Below are 15,441 nucleotides of genomic sequence, written 5' to 3' on the forward strand. Positions count from 1 at the left end.
TACCCACTTGCATGGACAAGTTTTGACAAACAACAATCTTCTAATCCCATTTTTCAACATTATTCAGCTTATTAAAATAATTATTTTAATAATTATTTTTAAACTATTTTAATAATTATTTTAAAATTTTATTGAAAATTTTAAAAAATAATTTCACCAATCAACAATTAAATTAGCTAGACCAATTCGTGTTTCAACTATCTTTGAGCAATTATTGGCCCTTAGATTGCTATTAAATAATTAATTAATGTCTAGTCTCTAATGTCACCATTGACATCAGTGGCCAATAAATTAATCTATGCCAAAATTTGACACGGAGTGCCACCTAGTACCTGCCAGACATAACTTCTTATAACTTTTACCTTTGGTATTAACTAATATTTCAGGATCCTAGGTCCCACGCTATGAAATAATTACAACTCACATGCCACAACTCGAGTATCTTGCATTAAAAGAGCCCTAATGTTATTCTCGCATGCATCACACTAAACAACAAATGACTTCCTTCGATCTAGCAATACAAGCACAAGATCTGAAGTCATCTTTTCCTTTAGCTTCTCAAATGCTGGAATTCCCACTGATATCCACTTAGAAGATACGCCCTTTTTCTACAAAGCATACAATGGAGATGCTATTTCAGCAAAATTACATATATACTTCCTATAATAATAGAAGTATAGACAAACCCAAAAAGCTACAGATCTCATGTACATTCTTAAAAGATGGCTCTCAACATATTGCCTTAACCTTTGCAAGGTCCATACAAATGCCATCAGCCAACATATTGTGCCCCAAAAAGTGGATCTCATGCAAGAAAAAATCACTCTTCTTATCATTAATGACCAACCTATACTTACGTTGTCGGAGCGTTTGGGATTGAAAGTCTACTACAGGGGTGAGAGACAGTAGGGTGAAGGGAGATTCAAGGAGAGCAATTAATGAAAGAAAAGGGGTTTAAAGAAATAGAAGATGTAGAAGAATACTCATAGAGGTGAAGCCTATCACTTTATTTTTGTATCCTGAGAAGATAAATCTCTTGCAGACAAAAAAACGTACATTAAACAATAGCTTCCTCTCTACTGCTCAGACCGCCAATCTGATGCTTCCGTTGGCTCTGAAATGGGGGTAAAATACTAAGACACTTGGCCAAAATTCTCCCAAATCACTCCTTCTCCCAATTCAGAGTGTTGTTTCCTGCCTGAAAACTAGGATCGCGCGTCGCACGATTTCACCAATCCTTCTTTTTACATAAAATCCCCAAAAAATGATTGAAAGCCACTTGCTTTTTTTTTTTACATATCATCCTATTCTAGAAGTTATCTATAGTTTTTGGATATTTACAAGAGAGAATATCTAAAATATTAAAAATTGGCTAAACTTGTCCAAAAATCTAGTATTTTTTAACCATCTACACTACCAACACTAATATTAATGACTAATATGGCATTGGCTCTCTAGATCAATAAGAAAGCCGAATGACGATGTACTCTGGAGTTTTTCACATTGTGACTCTGTAGTGACACGACATTCACCCCCTCCTAACCTGCACATCCTCCGGCATGTGCCAAAGTCTTACGGATCTACAATGTCAAAAGAAGTATCCTCTGCCGTATCAATGTCTTTATCTTCTACCTCTTCTTCCATATTTTCATGTTCATGCTCAGTATCAATCTCCTTCAACTCATATGCTAAAGACTCTCTACGTCTAAAGAGCTTGATACGTTTTCCAGCCATTGCAATCCTTAGAGCTATCCCATCCATCTCATTTAATGCATAGGTAGCATTATCAAAAACAAACCTTACCACACACGGACCAAACCACCGCTTTGCCACCTTCCGATTGGCACTATGCTGATTTTCCAAGCTACTGACATAAACCAGCACCTAGTCTCCTTTTTATATAGCTCATGGTTGAAGTCTGTGTTGCTTGTCAACCCTCTTCTTGTTCTTGATCCTTGCAATCTTCAGCTTTTTCATGGTTGTCTTAATGTCTTCAGGCCTTCTTTCTAACTATCTAATGCGTAGGACCAGCAACTCTTCTCTATTCAAACCCTCTTCCCATGGTAGAATACTCCAAGTAGCAATAGTCTCCTCAATAGATAGGATTGGTTGTTGTCCATACATTAATTCAGCAAGCATATACCCTGTAACTACACACTGAGTGGTCTTATCAGCCCATAAAGCAAAGGGTAACATTCTTGGCCACTCTTTTATCCTGCCCTTGCATAACTTTGCTAATGCCTTAATGATAGGCTGATGACCTCTTTCACTTTTGCCATCTGCTTTAGGATTGTAGACTCAAGTTAAAGCTTACTTGATACCCAATCGTGAAAAGAAGTCACGAGCCTCATTCGCATCCAATTCTCCTCTATCTACAACCACTTTACCAACACAACCATACCTACAAAAGACTTCTTCCAATAAGAACCTGCAAACTGCTTGAATAGTCTTTCTATTAAAAGCTCGACCTTCCACTTGATTCATCAAGTCTTCTCGTACAAGCACAAGATATCTTATATTCCATTAACATGTATGCATGGTAACCAAATCAACTACCCATTTGTAATCATAGACAATGGATAGGTCAATTGCAATCCATCTCTATGCTTTACCATGGAATACATCTGACAAACACTGCATGATTCCACATAATGCTCCACATCTTTATATATGTTTTGCCACCAATACTTCTCTTTGATCTTGGCAAATGAGCCCCAAACTCCTCTATGTCCAACCCATAAGCTTTCATGAACCTCCTGCATCACCTATTGTTGAGAAGCCCTATCTCCCAATACACATATCAGAGCTCCTCTCTTTTTCTTTGCATGCTTCCATAAATATCTGTCTTTCAAGAAAAACTTTTCTTTTAATCCTTTTGAATTCAACTTCAGACCACTCAGTCTTCTTTGTCATAAGGCTAAGATATTGAGCTATTTCTAGCCAATCATTCTCATACAACTCTTCAAAAAATTGTGTTCTCACAGAAGCATAACATTGATTATGCTTTCTTTCTAATACCCATCTCTTCCCCATGGCTGTAAGTTCTTTTCTTACTGCTGAAATCCATGTTTCAACAGTTGTACCTATAGTAACAGCAGCTGTATACTCATTCCGTGCTGTCATAAATTCATTTTCAGCACATATCACATCGCCCTCTTCATCTTCCATCAGCTCCTCTTCATCTTCAAACCTTGCTCGTGAAAGCATGTCAGCCATAGGGTTTTCTCTACCTCGGATACATTCGAACACGTCTCCTGTATCCTACTTATGGCATCAATCTTTACTGGTGAGAGCTTTCTCCCATATGGTCCACACATGTGCCCAACAACTAATACTTCCTCCACTCCATGTTAGAGATCACAGCCTGGTGCAGTCGAACAGTGTGCAGTTGGACTGCCACGTGGCAGTCCGACCCACTACAGGCAGCCGGCTGCATTAAATGCAGCCGACTCCGACTGGGCATTTCTTGCGCCCTATTTCCTGGCAGTTTCTGGCTATAAATAGCCGACATTCCCAGCAATCTCCTACACTTCTCTGCTCGCAGATTACAGACCGGTGACAAGCTCAGATTCCGTCTCTGTTCGCAGATTTCAGACAGGAGACAGTGCAGACTGCAGCGGACTTCGAGGTGAACAGCAGGTTGCATCGTCCAGGTGGAGACACGCAGTCCAGCGCACTGCACCCGTGTATATATCTGCATATCTTTGTATTCAGCACACTTTATGCAGCAGATCTTCATCTTCCATTGTCTCTTTCTCTCTCCTCTCTCTGCGTTCTCTCTCCCTCAGTCCTACGCTTCCGCACCGCTGCACTCTGACATGGTATCAGAGCAGTGTTAGAGGGCTGACTGAGCGCAGAATCAACCTGAAGAGGAGTTTCCATCACGACACAAATTTGCGTTTTTTGCGTTTAAGGGCAGACAGGAGGGCTGCACCTTGGAACAAGGCTGAAACGGGTGTGGGTACGCAGGAAAGGAGTCCAGGTGGTGGATTTGCTGCTGTTTACTACTGTTTGACGCGGAGGAAGTTTGAGTTTTCAGCCTACAAGTGCAGGTTTTGCTTTTTCATCGCCTCCGGCGGGTGAAGAAGGTTCAAGACGCGGAAGAGCCTTAGCAAGCTGAGTTTTCCCAGTCAGAGGGGGCTGCTTTTGTGTTTGTGAAGGCATTACAGGTGAAGATGTCTACAAAGATTGACTTGGAGTTCCAGTCGATTATGGACCGGAAGGTGCCTGTCTTACCGGCTCTTCCTGCAGATCAGAAGCTCGACGGCGACAACTACCGCATTTGGCGCGTCATGATGTTGGCCATCCTTGAGTCCTATGATTTGGCAGAGCTGGTCCAGGAGGAGATCGACCGGCCCTCGATAAGAGATGAGTCCAAACTCTCTTCCGATGCTCGTGCGGAGCTGGCCAAGGCCCAATCTCATTGGGACAAACTGAATGCCAGGATTCGTTCCTTTCTCTTTCTATCATGTACTACAGCCGTGATTGCTCACATCGAGCACTTGACGGTGGCTCGGGAGATATAGCTAGAGCTTGATCAGATGTACAATCGGATGACCCTTATGAAGCGGGTTTCTTTGGAGATACAGATGCGGACCTTGTCCGTAAATAAGTCTTCTTCGCTGCGGGAGCACATGAACAAGCTAAGGCAGCTTCAGATGCAGGTTCAGAATGCGGGGAAGCCGATTTCCTCCGAAGACATGGCGATCACACTTTTGTCCCAGTTGCCGCCACGATTCGGTACATTTTACTTTGCCCTTATTGCTTCGGGGCGAGAGTCTACTCTTCGGTGGGAAGAGTTGGTTCCTATGGTCTTGGACCAAGAGGAACAGTTAAAGGGACAGAATGCTTCCAAGTCGGAGGCGCTAACAGGTCAAGCCTCTCAGAAGAAGGGGAAGGACCAAAAGAAGAAGAAGGGGGATAACAAGTCCAAGAAGGACAAGGAGAAGGACAAGAACAAAGACTCCACATGCCATATTTGTGGAAAGACTGGCCATTGGAAGAAGGATTGCCCTGACAAAGACAAGAAAGACAACAAGGATTCTGGAGCGGTGGCTGCACCCTCATCAGCTGCATTTCTTCATCTAGCTGTCAGTGAGGACGCTTCACCGAATGCTTCTGATGCTGCGATGACGGCTCCCTAGGCTCGAGAATGGATCGTTGATAGTGGTGCCTCACGGCACATGACTCCTTCATCAGATGGTGTTGCCCAATTGCGACCCTCGCATGGGCAGATTCTCATTGGAGACAGCTCTTCAGTATCTATTGCAGGTCGGGGTAAGATGCAGCTTATTCCCGATGGACGAGGTGGTACCCATACCTCAGAGGTTTTGCATGTACCAGGCTTAGGGTACCATCTCCTTTCAGTTCATAAGATTTGCTCCCTTGGCCTTTTTGTGGAGTTTGACAGTACTACGGTGCGAGTCCTTGATCGTGGATCGAGGAAGGTTCTATCATCCGAATATGAGGAGAACGGCATTTACAAACTGAAGTCTTCCACCGCCCTCTCTACTCTTCTTCTTACCTCTCAGTCACAGTCAGAGTTATGGCATGCTCGGTTTGGTCATTTGAACTATGATTATCTTCGGAGAGCGTCACGTGGACAGCTTGTTCGAGGGTTGCCAGATATAGTGGTGAGCCAACAGCCATGTGTCTCCTGCATTCGGGGGAAACAGCATAGGGATGCCATTCCCCACACAGCTTCGCGGCGGTCTACTTCACCGATGGAGCTTGTATCTACGGATCTATGTGGCCCTATGAGGAATGAGTCCTTGCGTGGGAGCTCGTACTTCATACTGATCGTGGATGACTACAGCAGGATGACATGGGCCTATTTTTGGCATTAAAGTCAGAAGCTTTCTCACACTTCAAGGATTGGCTTCTCTTTGAGGAGAACCGATCGGGCCGGAAGTTGAAGACCTTGCGATCCGACAAGGGCGGTGAATTTGTTTCTAATGAGTTTGCTCGGTTTTGTGCAGATAAAGGAATTCACCAGGAGTATGCCAATACCAACACTCCTTAAGAAAATGGCATTCTTGAACGGAAGAACCGCAGTGTGATCGAGATGGCGCGCACCATGATGGAGCACCGACAGACCCCTCAGGTTCTGTGGGCCAAGGCTGTGGCTACTGCAGTCCACATCCTTAATCGATCCCCTACTTCGGCCGCGGAAGGGATGACCCCGTTTGAGGCTTATTTTGGGACGAAGCCAGATGTTTCTTACTTTCGGGTCTTTGGGTGTGATGCCTATGTTCACATTCCCAAGACTCATCATGATAAATTTGCAGCAGCTTCCCGAAAACAGGTATTTGTTGGCTACAGCTCCCAGTCCCAAGGCTACCGACTGTATGATCCCGTCAAGCGGGATGTGTACATTAGCCGTGATGTGCGGTTTGTGGAGGTTCCGGCTACATCAACGGGTGAGGAGCATCCCGTTCTTGGAGATCCAAGGGAGAGTTGGGCTCCTTCTACAATTCCACTGGAGCCCGTGCCTTTTGATTATGATTATGTTTCTGACACACAGTCTACTGCACCACCAGTCACCTCAGAGGAGTTACCACCGGTGGATATTCCAGAGTCTTCTGCTAATGGAGAGAGACGAGGGGAGGTTCGGCCTCCTCCTCGCTAGGCCCGTGACACACTCCGTGATTCAGGGATCGAGGGGGTTCCTGAGGAGTGGGGACTGCAGGATGGTCCGCGGCGGTCACGGAGACACCAGGCACATTCTACGGAGCTTGTTTCCTCCAACTATTGTTTGATGACCCGTGTTATGCAAGATCGAGAGCCAACCTCCGTGAAGGAGGCTTTACAGTCCGCACCATGGAAGAAAGCTATGGAAGCCGAGTTGGAGGCTATTGAGAGGAATGGCACTTGGTCACTCATGCCCCGCCCCTCGAATAAGAAGGTGATTGGCGTCAAGTGGGTCTTCAAAACCAAATATCTTAGCGACGGTTCTTTGGATAAGCACAAGGCTCGCCTTGTTGCTAAAGGTTTTGCACAGCGCCCAGGGATTGACTGTCATGATACTTTTGCCCCCACAGCTCGTATGGCGACCATTAGAGCTGTTCTTGCTTTGGCTGGCCATAGGAGATGGCCTGTTTATCAGTTGGATGTGAAGTCGGCCTTCCTCAACGGTGATTTGAAGGAGGAGATCTATGTTGAGCAGCCTCCTGGTTTTGGATCTTCAGATGGGAAAGTCTACAAGTTGAAGAAGGCCTTGTATGGCCTCAAGCAGGCTCCGCGTACATGGAACAAGAAGATTGATTCGTTCCTCCAGTCTCAGTTGGGATATCGGCGTTCCAAGGCCGATCCGCAGCTTTATGTTCACACTTCCGAGGATGGTTGTGTGCTTTTTGTCTTATATGTTGATGATTTGATTGTCACAGGTGATGATGCACAGCAGGTCCAAGAGATGAAGTCAGCTTTACATCGGACGTTCGAGATGACGGACTTGGGTCTACTCCATTTCTTTTTGGGCCATGAGATTTATCAGTCTCAGAGGGGGATCTTCATCTCTCAACAGAAATATGTACAAGAGCTCTTGGTGTTTTTTGCGATGGAGGATTGTCGGGCCCTTTCTACTCCTATGGATCCGAACTGGAAGGCCACTTCCCATTCAGCTTCTCCTTTGGCGGATGCTTCCCGCTATCGTCAGTTGATTGGGTCCTTGATTTGGCTTCTCAACACTAGGGTTGATCTATGTTTTGCTGTTGGGCTCTTGGCAGGGTTCATGAGTGAACCTAAGATGGTGCATTGCCAGGCTGCTCAGAGGATACTTCGGTATTTGAGGGGGACGTCTGATTTAGGGATTCATTACCCCGCAGGGACAGATGGTTCAGATCTTGTACTTGCAGGTTGGAGCAACTCGGATTGGGCCGGTGATGTGGACCACAGGCGGTCTACTACAGGTTACTGTTTTACCTTCGGTGCAGGTGTTATCTCATGGAGTAGCAAGAAGCAGCCCACGGTAGCCCTTTCGTCTACCGAGGCAGAGTATCGGGCCGCGTCTTCCACCAGATGTGAGGCTGTGTGGCTTCGGAGATTATTGGAGGAGCTTGGGTGCCCCCAGACTCGTCCTACTTTGCTGCAATGTGGCAATGAGAGTTGCATTGCCCTGGCACAGAACCTTGTTTTTCATGCCCGGACGAAGCACATAGAGATCCAGTACCACTTCATCCGTGAAAAGCTTCTGGATGAGACCATCACTGTGGAGTACTGCAAGACGGAGGACAATCTTGCGGATTTGTTTACGAAGGCACTTCCCCGGGCTCTACTTCGGAGACATTCCAGATCCCTCAAGCTTCTGCCCTGCCCAGGCTCTGAGAGGGGGTGTTAGAGATCACAGCCTGGTGCAGTTGGACAGTGTGCAGTCGGACTGCCACGTGGCAGTCCGACCCTCTGCAAGCAGTCGGCTGCATTTAATGCAGCCGACTGGGCATTTCCGGCGCCCTATTTCCTGGCAATTTCTGGCTATAAATAGCCGACATTCCCAACAGTCTCCTACACTTCTCTGCTCGCAGATTACAGACCAGTGACGCGCAGATTCCGTCTCTGTTCGCAGATTTCAGACAGGAGACAATGCAGACTGCAGCGGACTTCGAGGTGAACAGCAGGTTGCATCGTCCAGGTGGAGACACGCAGTCCAGCGCACTACGCCCGTGTATATATCTGCATATCTTTGTATTCAGCACACTTTATACAGCGGATCTTCATCTTCCATTGTCTCTTTCTCTCTCTTCTCTCTCTGCGTTCTCTCTCTCTCAGTCCTACGCTTCCACACCGCTGCACTCTGACACTCCAAATATCGACTTTTCTCCTGATAGAGACAAATGCACTTCTTCAAGACAGCTCAAAATCCTATCACAATCAGCAATATGATCACCCACAAATCTTCTACATCCATGCTCATTCAACTCTTCATTATTCTCATAGATATCACATCCTTTGATCGGCACATCATCAAGAAAGGGTAAGGTCAACTGAGAAATATACTCCCTCAAAACTTTATGCATAGCATTCATCGTATACGCCACTGAATTGGTTACTCCCTGTGGAAGCATACACATCCTAACCAAACCAAGTGGTGTCTTCATGGTAGTGATATCCTGACTTTTTAATGCAAGCTGGAACTGATCATATCGTAAATATAAATCTCCCATAGAGTAAATTGCCTTGCCTACAAATGCTTCTGCAAATTCATCCACAATCGAGCCTGATCCAATATTCCTTATGGTGACCTTATTAACTGGTTGTAAATCCTGTATAAACCTCAAATAACCATTCTTCTTCGGAACAATAAACCACCGATTCGAATATGGAGCTGAAGAGGGCTCCAAAATCCGCATCCTGGTCTTCTCGTTCAAAAGCTCCAACAACTTAGGCAAATATAACCGAGGTACTAGAATAGGCTTTAAACTCCATGGCACATGAGGTACTGTAAAGATCACTATAGGTGCAACTATGGTCGAATCAACACATCCAATTTCATCTGGCTGAAACGCAAAGGCTTTCTCATGCCTTGCCAACATCTGCAAGAAACAAGCTCTTTCTGCAGGCAAAAGAAAACTTGTATCACCTGTAAAGTTTCAGCTGTAAATTTATATCCTACACCATGTGGATCTTGTAAACTAGGCTATTGAGTCACTTTTTCAACCAACCCATCACTTTTAGGCAGTAAAGGCAAAGCCACAAGCTTAACCTTCTTTGCAATTGTTTTATACTTTGTATCCATCCTTTGCTTCAACCCTGTTTTGCAGCCCATAACATTCATGCTCAACAAACTCTTGAATGACTTCATACATCTCTAAAGTGTCAACATAAATAACCTCTTTTTCTGCCCTGTTTTCAACATTAATCTGCAGAAATTTCAGCCACTATATCAATATCAACCAGCCCTGAGCCGCCAACAGCCTAGATGCTATTGCTTGCAGTTTGGGGATCCCCAAGAACTGTCGCCTGCAGCCAACCTACTCTTTCCGATTGAAAAATGGAGAAAAAACAGTCCCAATCAACTCCAACAGCTCCCCACGATTCACAACAGCAAAATGGTCACGTTTTTCCTTTTCTTCACTATCCCACCAGCCTTTATGGGCAAGTTTGCCAAATGGCAACCTTCCCAAATGGTTTTTCAAGCATTATCCATAATTAAATATTAATTTTCAATCTTTAAATATTGAAATCTAATCTAATAATTATTTTGACACCCAAAAAAATAAACTAGCTAGCCAATAATTAAATTGGCTAAGCAACTTCCCTTCCCGACCGCATCTACGCCATCTTCGACCATCAGATTGGTATTAGGTACCATTAAACGCCACTTCTCTAGTGTCACCAATTGACACTTATGGCAAAATGAATGACCTAGACCAACAACTGGCACCAGATACCACCAAATACATGTGCAACATAACTTATAGCAACTTTTGCCTTTGACATCCCGTGATTTCCTCAAGTCGTAGACTCATAAATTTACTCTAACCCTAGTTACACCTCACATGTGCAACATTTACTTAACCATGTGATTAAAAATTAATCCACATGCTAAGTGAGGTTTTAAAAATACATATCCTCATGGAATTGAGACTAGCCCATAATTAAATTGGCTAGGCCATTTACAACCTACAGTGATTCCCAACCTCTGTTAATCCTTAGACTAGCATTAATTCCTAGTATCACCACTGACACTTATTAGCCAAACCATCCATTGCCCTAGGGTCCAATCTAATACCAATTGACCAACAAAACCCCATCGGCATAACTTCAACTTTTGCCTTCCATTGCATTCTCAAGGTCCTTGGCATGTTACTATGGAATATTTTCCATATGCATCACATGTGATTAAACAACCTTGTATATTTGTTTAATAGCTTAATAAAATATTATCAACAAGATTAAAGCATCTCAAAATTTCACGTCCTTGTGACACATACCATTTCTTTACAAGGGATTAACTTCTCCCATGTGATGGAATCCTATGTACAAGAGATGAGAAGACTCATACATAAGACATCATACTTCGATGACAAAAAATTAGAAGCATCACAACTAGGTACTCCAAAGCCACAATCTCTCCTAGGGATACAGCGTTCATCCTAAATCTTCTCTATCAAGTTGATGTAGTCCTTCGTCATAGGGGAATCTGCAACAAAGAGATGTAATAGCTTTAGCTCAAGGGTAATTCGAGATCCAAATGTCCAAATCTGGTAAAGGGATGCCAACCTAGGCTAAGCCTCTATACTAATGCAACTGCATCTTACATGCACAAGCACAAAACCAATACAACTCAAGTAGAAAGAGAGGGGACACTACCATTGACCTGATCTCGAAAAGCTATTGAGTCCACGATCATTGAAACATGAAGATTCACAGGAGGTCGGGGATGAGGGGCAATGACAAACTCCAAGAGGTCAAAGGTGTCAAGGATCCACTCAACTTTGCAAAACCAAATGAAATAAGTTTGTCACATCAAACTTTTGAAAAGTGAAAAGTAAGGGTATGACAAAAAGCTACACCAATGGTGCCATGATTCCCAATCGTAGTGGTCAGAGGACAGGGAAGAAGGATACAATGATAGGATGGTGATTGGGAGTTTCGTCAATCAAATGGTCCACATGTCGATCTGCATCACAATCTCTTTCCCAACCTCGACCATCTTCACAGTCATGATAGTCAAAACACCAATCTTCACAAACTCAATCATCGCTTTGATATCTTCATAGTCTCAATCCAATCAACTCTACCATTTGTACTAGTCTAACATGGATGTCCTTCTGAGGCCTGAACAAAAGAAACACACACAATGCTAATATGACGATGACCCCTTGTTGATGATGATGTCAGCACTTCTAAATGTCACTCGTCATCAAAACGCCTTAATAGGTAATGACGTCAACAAACACAAGCAATAGGGGAGCTGGCAGCACAAAATGCAGCAAATGAAGGCAGCAGGCTGCAAATGCGATGCGTGCCATGTAGCATTATTGCAGTCAGCCAGATCTCACTGCACTGGTCCAATCTGCATTTATGGTCAGACAAGTTCTGAATTTCCCTCCTAATCATGGTCGGCATGCTGGACAGTGCCTATTCAGTCATCCTCTTCAGTGTTTTCTTCTCCCTTCTGCCTGTCCTGCCCAGCTCCCTCACTCCCTGTCCTCTAGACATGCAGTGCAAGGCATATTAAAATGGGAAAGGATTTGGGAATGGAGATGGGAAGCTAGAAAATGCGCATCCCATGTTACTACGCTGCAAGGGCTCAATCTATTGTATGCAGTCCTTCATTTTCTTCTTTCCCCTCTTTTTCTCTCTCATTTGCATTCCGCTTCCACATGCACATTCACAAGAATATGCAGCACCGATTACCTTGGAAACTCTGTTCATAGCTCAAGCCATTGCAGCACATGCAATTCAAGGGATAACCAGACCAAATCCACCATCCCATAAATATGTTCCACACATGCCATTCTCCAAAAGATCCCAAGGACACTTCCCCATACATGTGCAAGCCATGCATCAGGATTCTGAAGTTACACATGGCTGAACAAAATTCACAAACCATCCAGAAAGTCTTCCTTTTGATATTTCAAATGAGGAGAGTGTGCCAACATGCATAGCCAAAAAAAAAAGTGTGTAGCTCAAAAAGTGTGACAGAACACAATCCAAATGATGACAGTGATCCTTCCAGAGAGATGAAGTTTTGAAAGTGCAAAATCTGAATTGAACTGTTCAGAGCTCGCACATAATAGCCTAGATCCACTAGGTCTAATTATACAAACATTGATGATTCTAACAACAGCGTGGCAACTGAAAACAAATATGATTGCTGCTTCTATACTTCTCTAAAATAGATAATTATTCTACATAATACGTTCCACATTTCAAGTGGAGCACTTGAATTGGTTATGATGAAGCTCCACCAGAAGCTATAGAACACCAAACGTCAGACCCTCAACCCACATTCCAATAGCATAATGGATATAATACACCATAAAATAACTTCTCAGCTTGAAGTAGTGATCATCTACGTCCTTCGCAACTATCGTCTACAAACTGAGCAGAGCATACTGACCCAAGGTAGTCATTCCAGGTTACATACACTTGGTAGTTAAGTGATGTTGATCAGACTGAAACCATGTTAAGTAATTTCGTTAACAACATTAGCAAAGACCACCAAACCAATGCAGCAGATACCTTTCTTCCGTTTCCCTGACTCAAACAACACCTGCATGAATGCATCTCAAAAGGGTGCACCAATAGACACTGAAATAAAGCTCTCTGATATTCTAAAATGTCAGTCATCTCACCAAAGAAAAAATACAACATATTGCTATCAGCTTTCTAATACCTACCAAGAAAATGCTGCCCCTCTACTTCCATTGACTGAGAAAAACAAGAAATAAATGGAGTCATGAACCAGATGGTTCTGGAGGTAACAGAAACCCTGAACTTACCTCCATCATATCCACCTCCAAAAATCACCACTTTCTGTGAGATAGAAGCCATTGAGAGAGAGGCCCGAGCAGCCGGATAGACATCTCCCTGATACAATCTATGCCAGCTAACAGCACCTAAAGCCAGCATCTGCCTGTGCAGGCGCTTCCATCCTATCTTGCCATCACGAGGCAAAAGCCAAGCATCCATGGCACTGCTCCCCCATTCTCGCCTGCAAATTAGAGCCCAGAGAGCATCTGAATTGGCAAGATCACGGAACCGCCGGCATGTCATCCCAAATGCCAATACTGAGGATACCGGGAGGCGCTGCAAAATGCCCAGCACTTGATCTGCTCCCAGCTGAAGTATACTGTGATCTCCATCGTCCTTATTGTCATCATCCGTTTCCTCATGGAATGACCAATCCATGGTTACTTGGAGAAGTCAGACAGGCTCTGTTGACCATGCCCGAGCACCAGAGCCCTAAAAAATACTCTGATCTGTGTACTGGGATATCAAAAAGCAATTGGTCTGAGAGGCTCTATTCACCACATACAATTTGTTCACAAGTACTTGAGCCCTAATAAATGCTCTGATCTGTGTACTGAGGCATCAAAAAGCCGTCAGTCTGTAGAACATGTCCAGTCTGTTTGCAAGTATCAAGCCCTAAATATTGTTCTGATATGTGTACTGCCCGTCTGTTGACCATGCTCAGTTTGTTTGCAAACGTTCGAGCCCGTTAAAATTTGCTCTGACGTGTGTCCTGGAGACATCAAAAAGCCATGAAAAATGGCTTCCAAAAACTCATCAATTCAAATGTCAAGCTGAAACATTGCATCGAAGCACAGTCACAATATCTGTGTGCCGCCCAGTATAACTGGAGGAAGCCCTAAAAGGAGAAGAGCTTCATCCTCTCAAACGATCTTCAGCTGGAGAAAGAGCATGTAATCCGAGCAGCAGCAGGGGAGGTTATGCGCTGGCAAGGGCGTAGAGCAGAGGCCTTCAAAGTTGTGTGGGTCTTTCAAAAAATTTTACACGGGCTGATTGATGGCGACGGGGGGAAGCAAACAAGTTGGTGGAACTTTTTTTGACAGAGGTTATCTGACACTTTGTAGTAGGGTTTTTTTTTTTTTGAGGATTGCTGAGCCCTTCTTTAAGCATTTTGGCCTTCAAGAGAAGGCAAAGTTTTTTAAAGCCTTGTTATAGAACGCCAAGATTAAAAATTTGCCCTTCTTCATGAAAGGCAAGTTTTTTCGGACCTTGCATTAGAAGGGCAGTTTTAAAAAATAATAATTATTAATATTATTATTAAGAGCAAGGGCCAAGCTTGAAGCCACCAACTTCCAACTCCAAGCCTTCTTGAGTTCTGCTGCCCAAAACTTAAGGCCAAATTTTAACGGCTCACTACTAGCCGCCCGTAGCCCAAAGATTGAAATTTGAAACCCCTAATTTTTAACCTAAAGGCAGTACACTCAACTTCAAGAGTCGTGACTCGTGAGTTCAGAGTACACTGTACAAGAGAATAGAGATGAGGAAACTTGACAATGACAATTTCCAAATGCTTCCATCTCGACTCTCCTCCCAACATCCAACTCCCAGTCCCAAGGTACAATAGGCTCGGCAGCTGCCAGCCAGTTGCACAAATGTGCCATGATTTCTAGCTCACGAGCCCTTCTTGCGATCGCAACAGCACACCATAGCTCCCTATGTTCCACCGGCCACTCCGCCATGGCAACAAGCTGCAGCAGCGACATAAAAGGCTAGAAAGGCTCCAACGCCCAGGGTGAATGTTGAGCGAGCAAATAATGATCTTGAATGGTGCACCTGCAACTTGCAAGTTGTAAGGGTTGTTGATGGTCCCACACTCAAAGCAGTCTTAGACTCCAAAGACTCAAGAGGGATGCAGTGACCAGTCATGACTCACTGCACATCCTGATTCCTCACAGGTATCTACTATCATGTATGGCCGCCAGGGCTGCAACGTCACGAATCTGTTCTCTCTCTCTCTCTCTCTCT

General features: G+C 44.2%; 1 protein-coding gene across 1 annotated transcript in view; it reads right to left on the reverse strand.

The window, feature by feature from the left end:
• LOC148036934 (Kelch repeat-containing F-box family protein) overlaps positions 1 to 14,518 on the reverse strand; it is a 43,804-nt gene extending 29,286 nt beyond the window's left edge. Inside the window, exon 1 of the mRNA XM_087675861.1 lies at positions 13,446 to 14,518. Within this exon, the coding sequence (XP_087531987.1) occupies positions 13,446 to 13,854 (409 nt within the window). The 5' untranslated portion in view covers positions 13,855 to 14,518. The remainder of the gene's footprint in view (positions 1 to 13,445) is intronic.
• Between the last annotated feature and the right edge of the window lie 923 nt (positions 14,519 to 15,441).

Source organism: Lygodium microphyllum, chromosome 4 (genome assembly GCF_053477565.2).
Source record: "Lygodium microphyllum isolate KBCC chromosome 4, Lygodium_microphyllum_v1.1.10, whole genome shotgun sequence".
Lineage (NCBI taxonomy): Eukaryota > Viridiplantae > Streptophyta > Polypodiopsida > Schizaeales > Lygodiaceae > Lygodium > Lygodium microphyllum.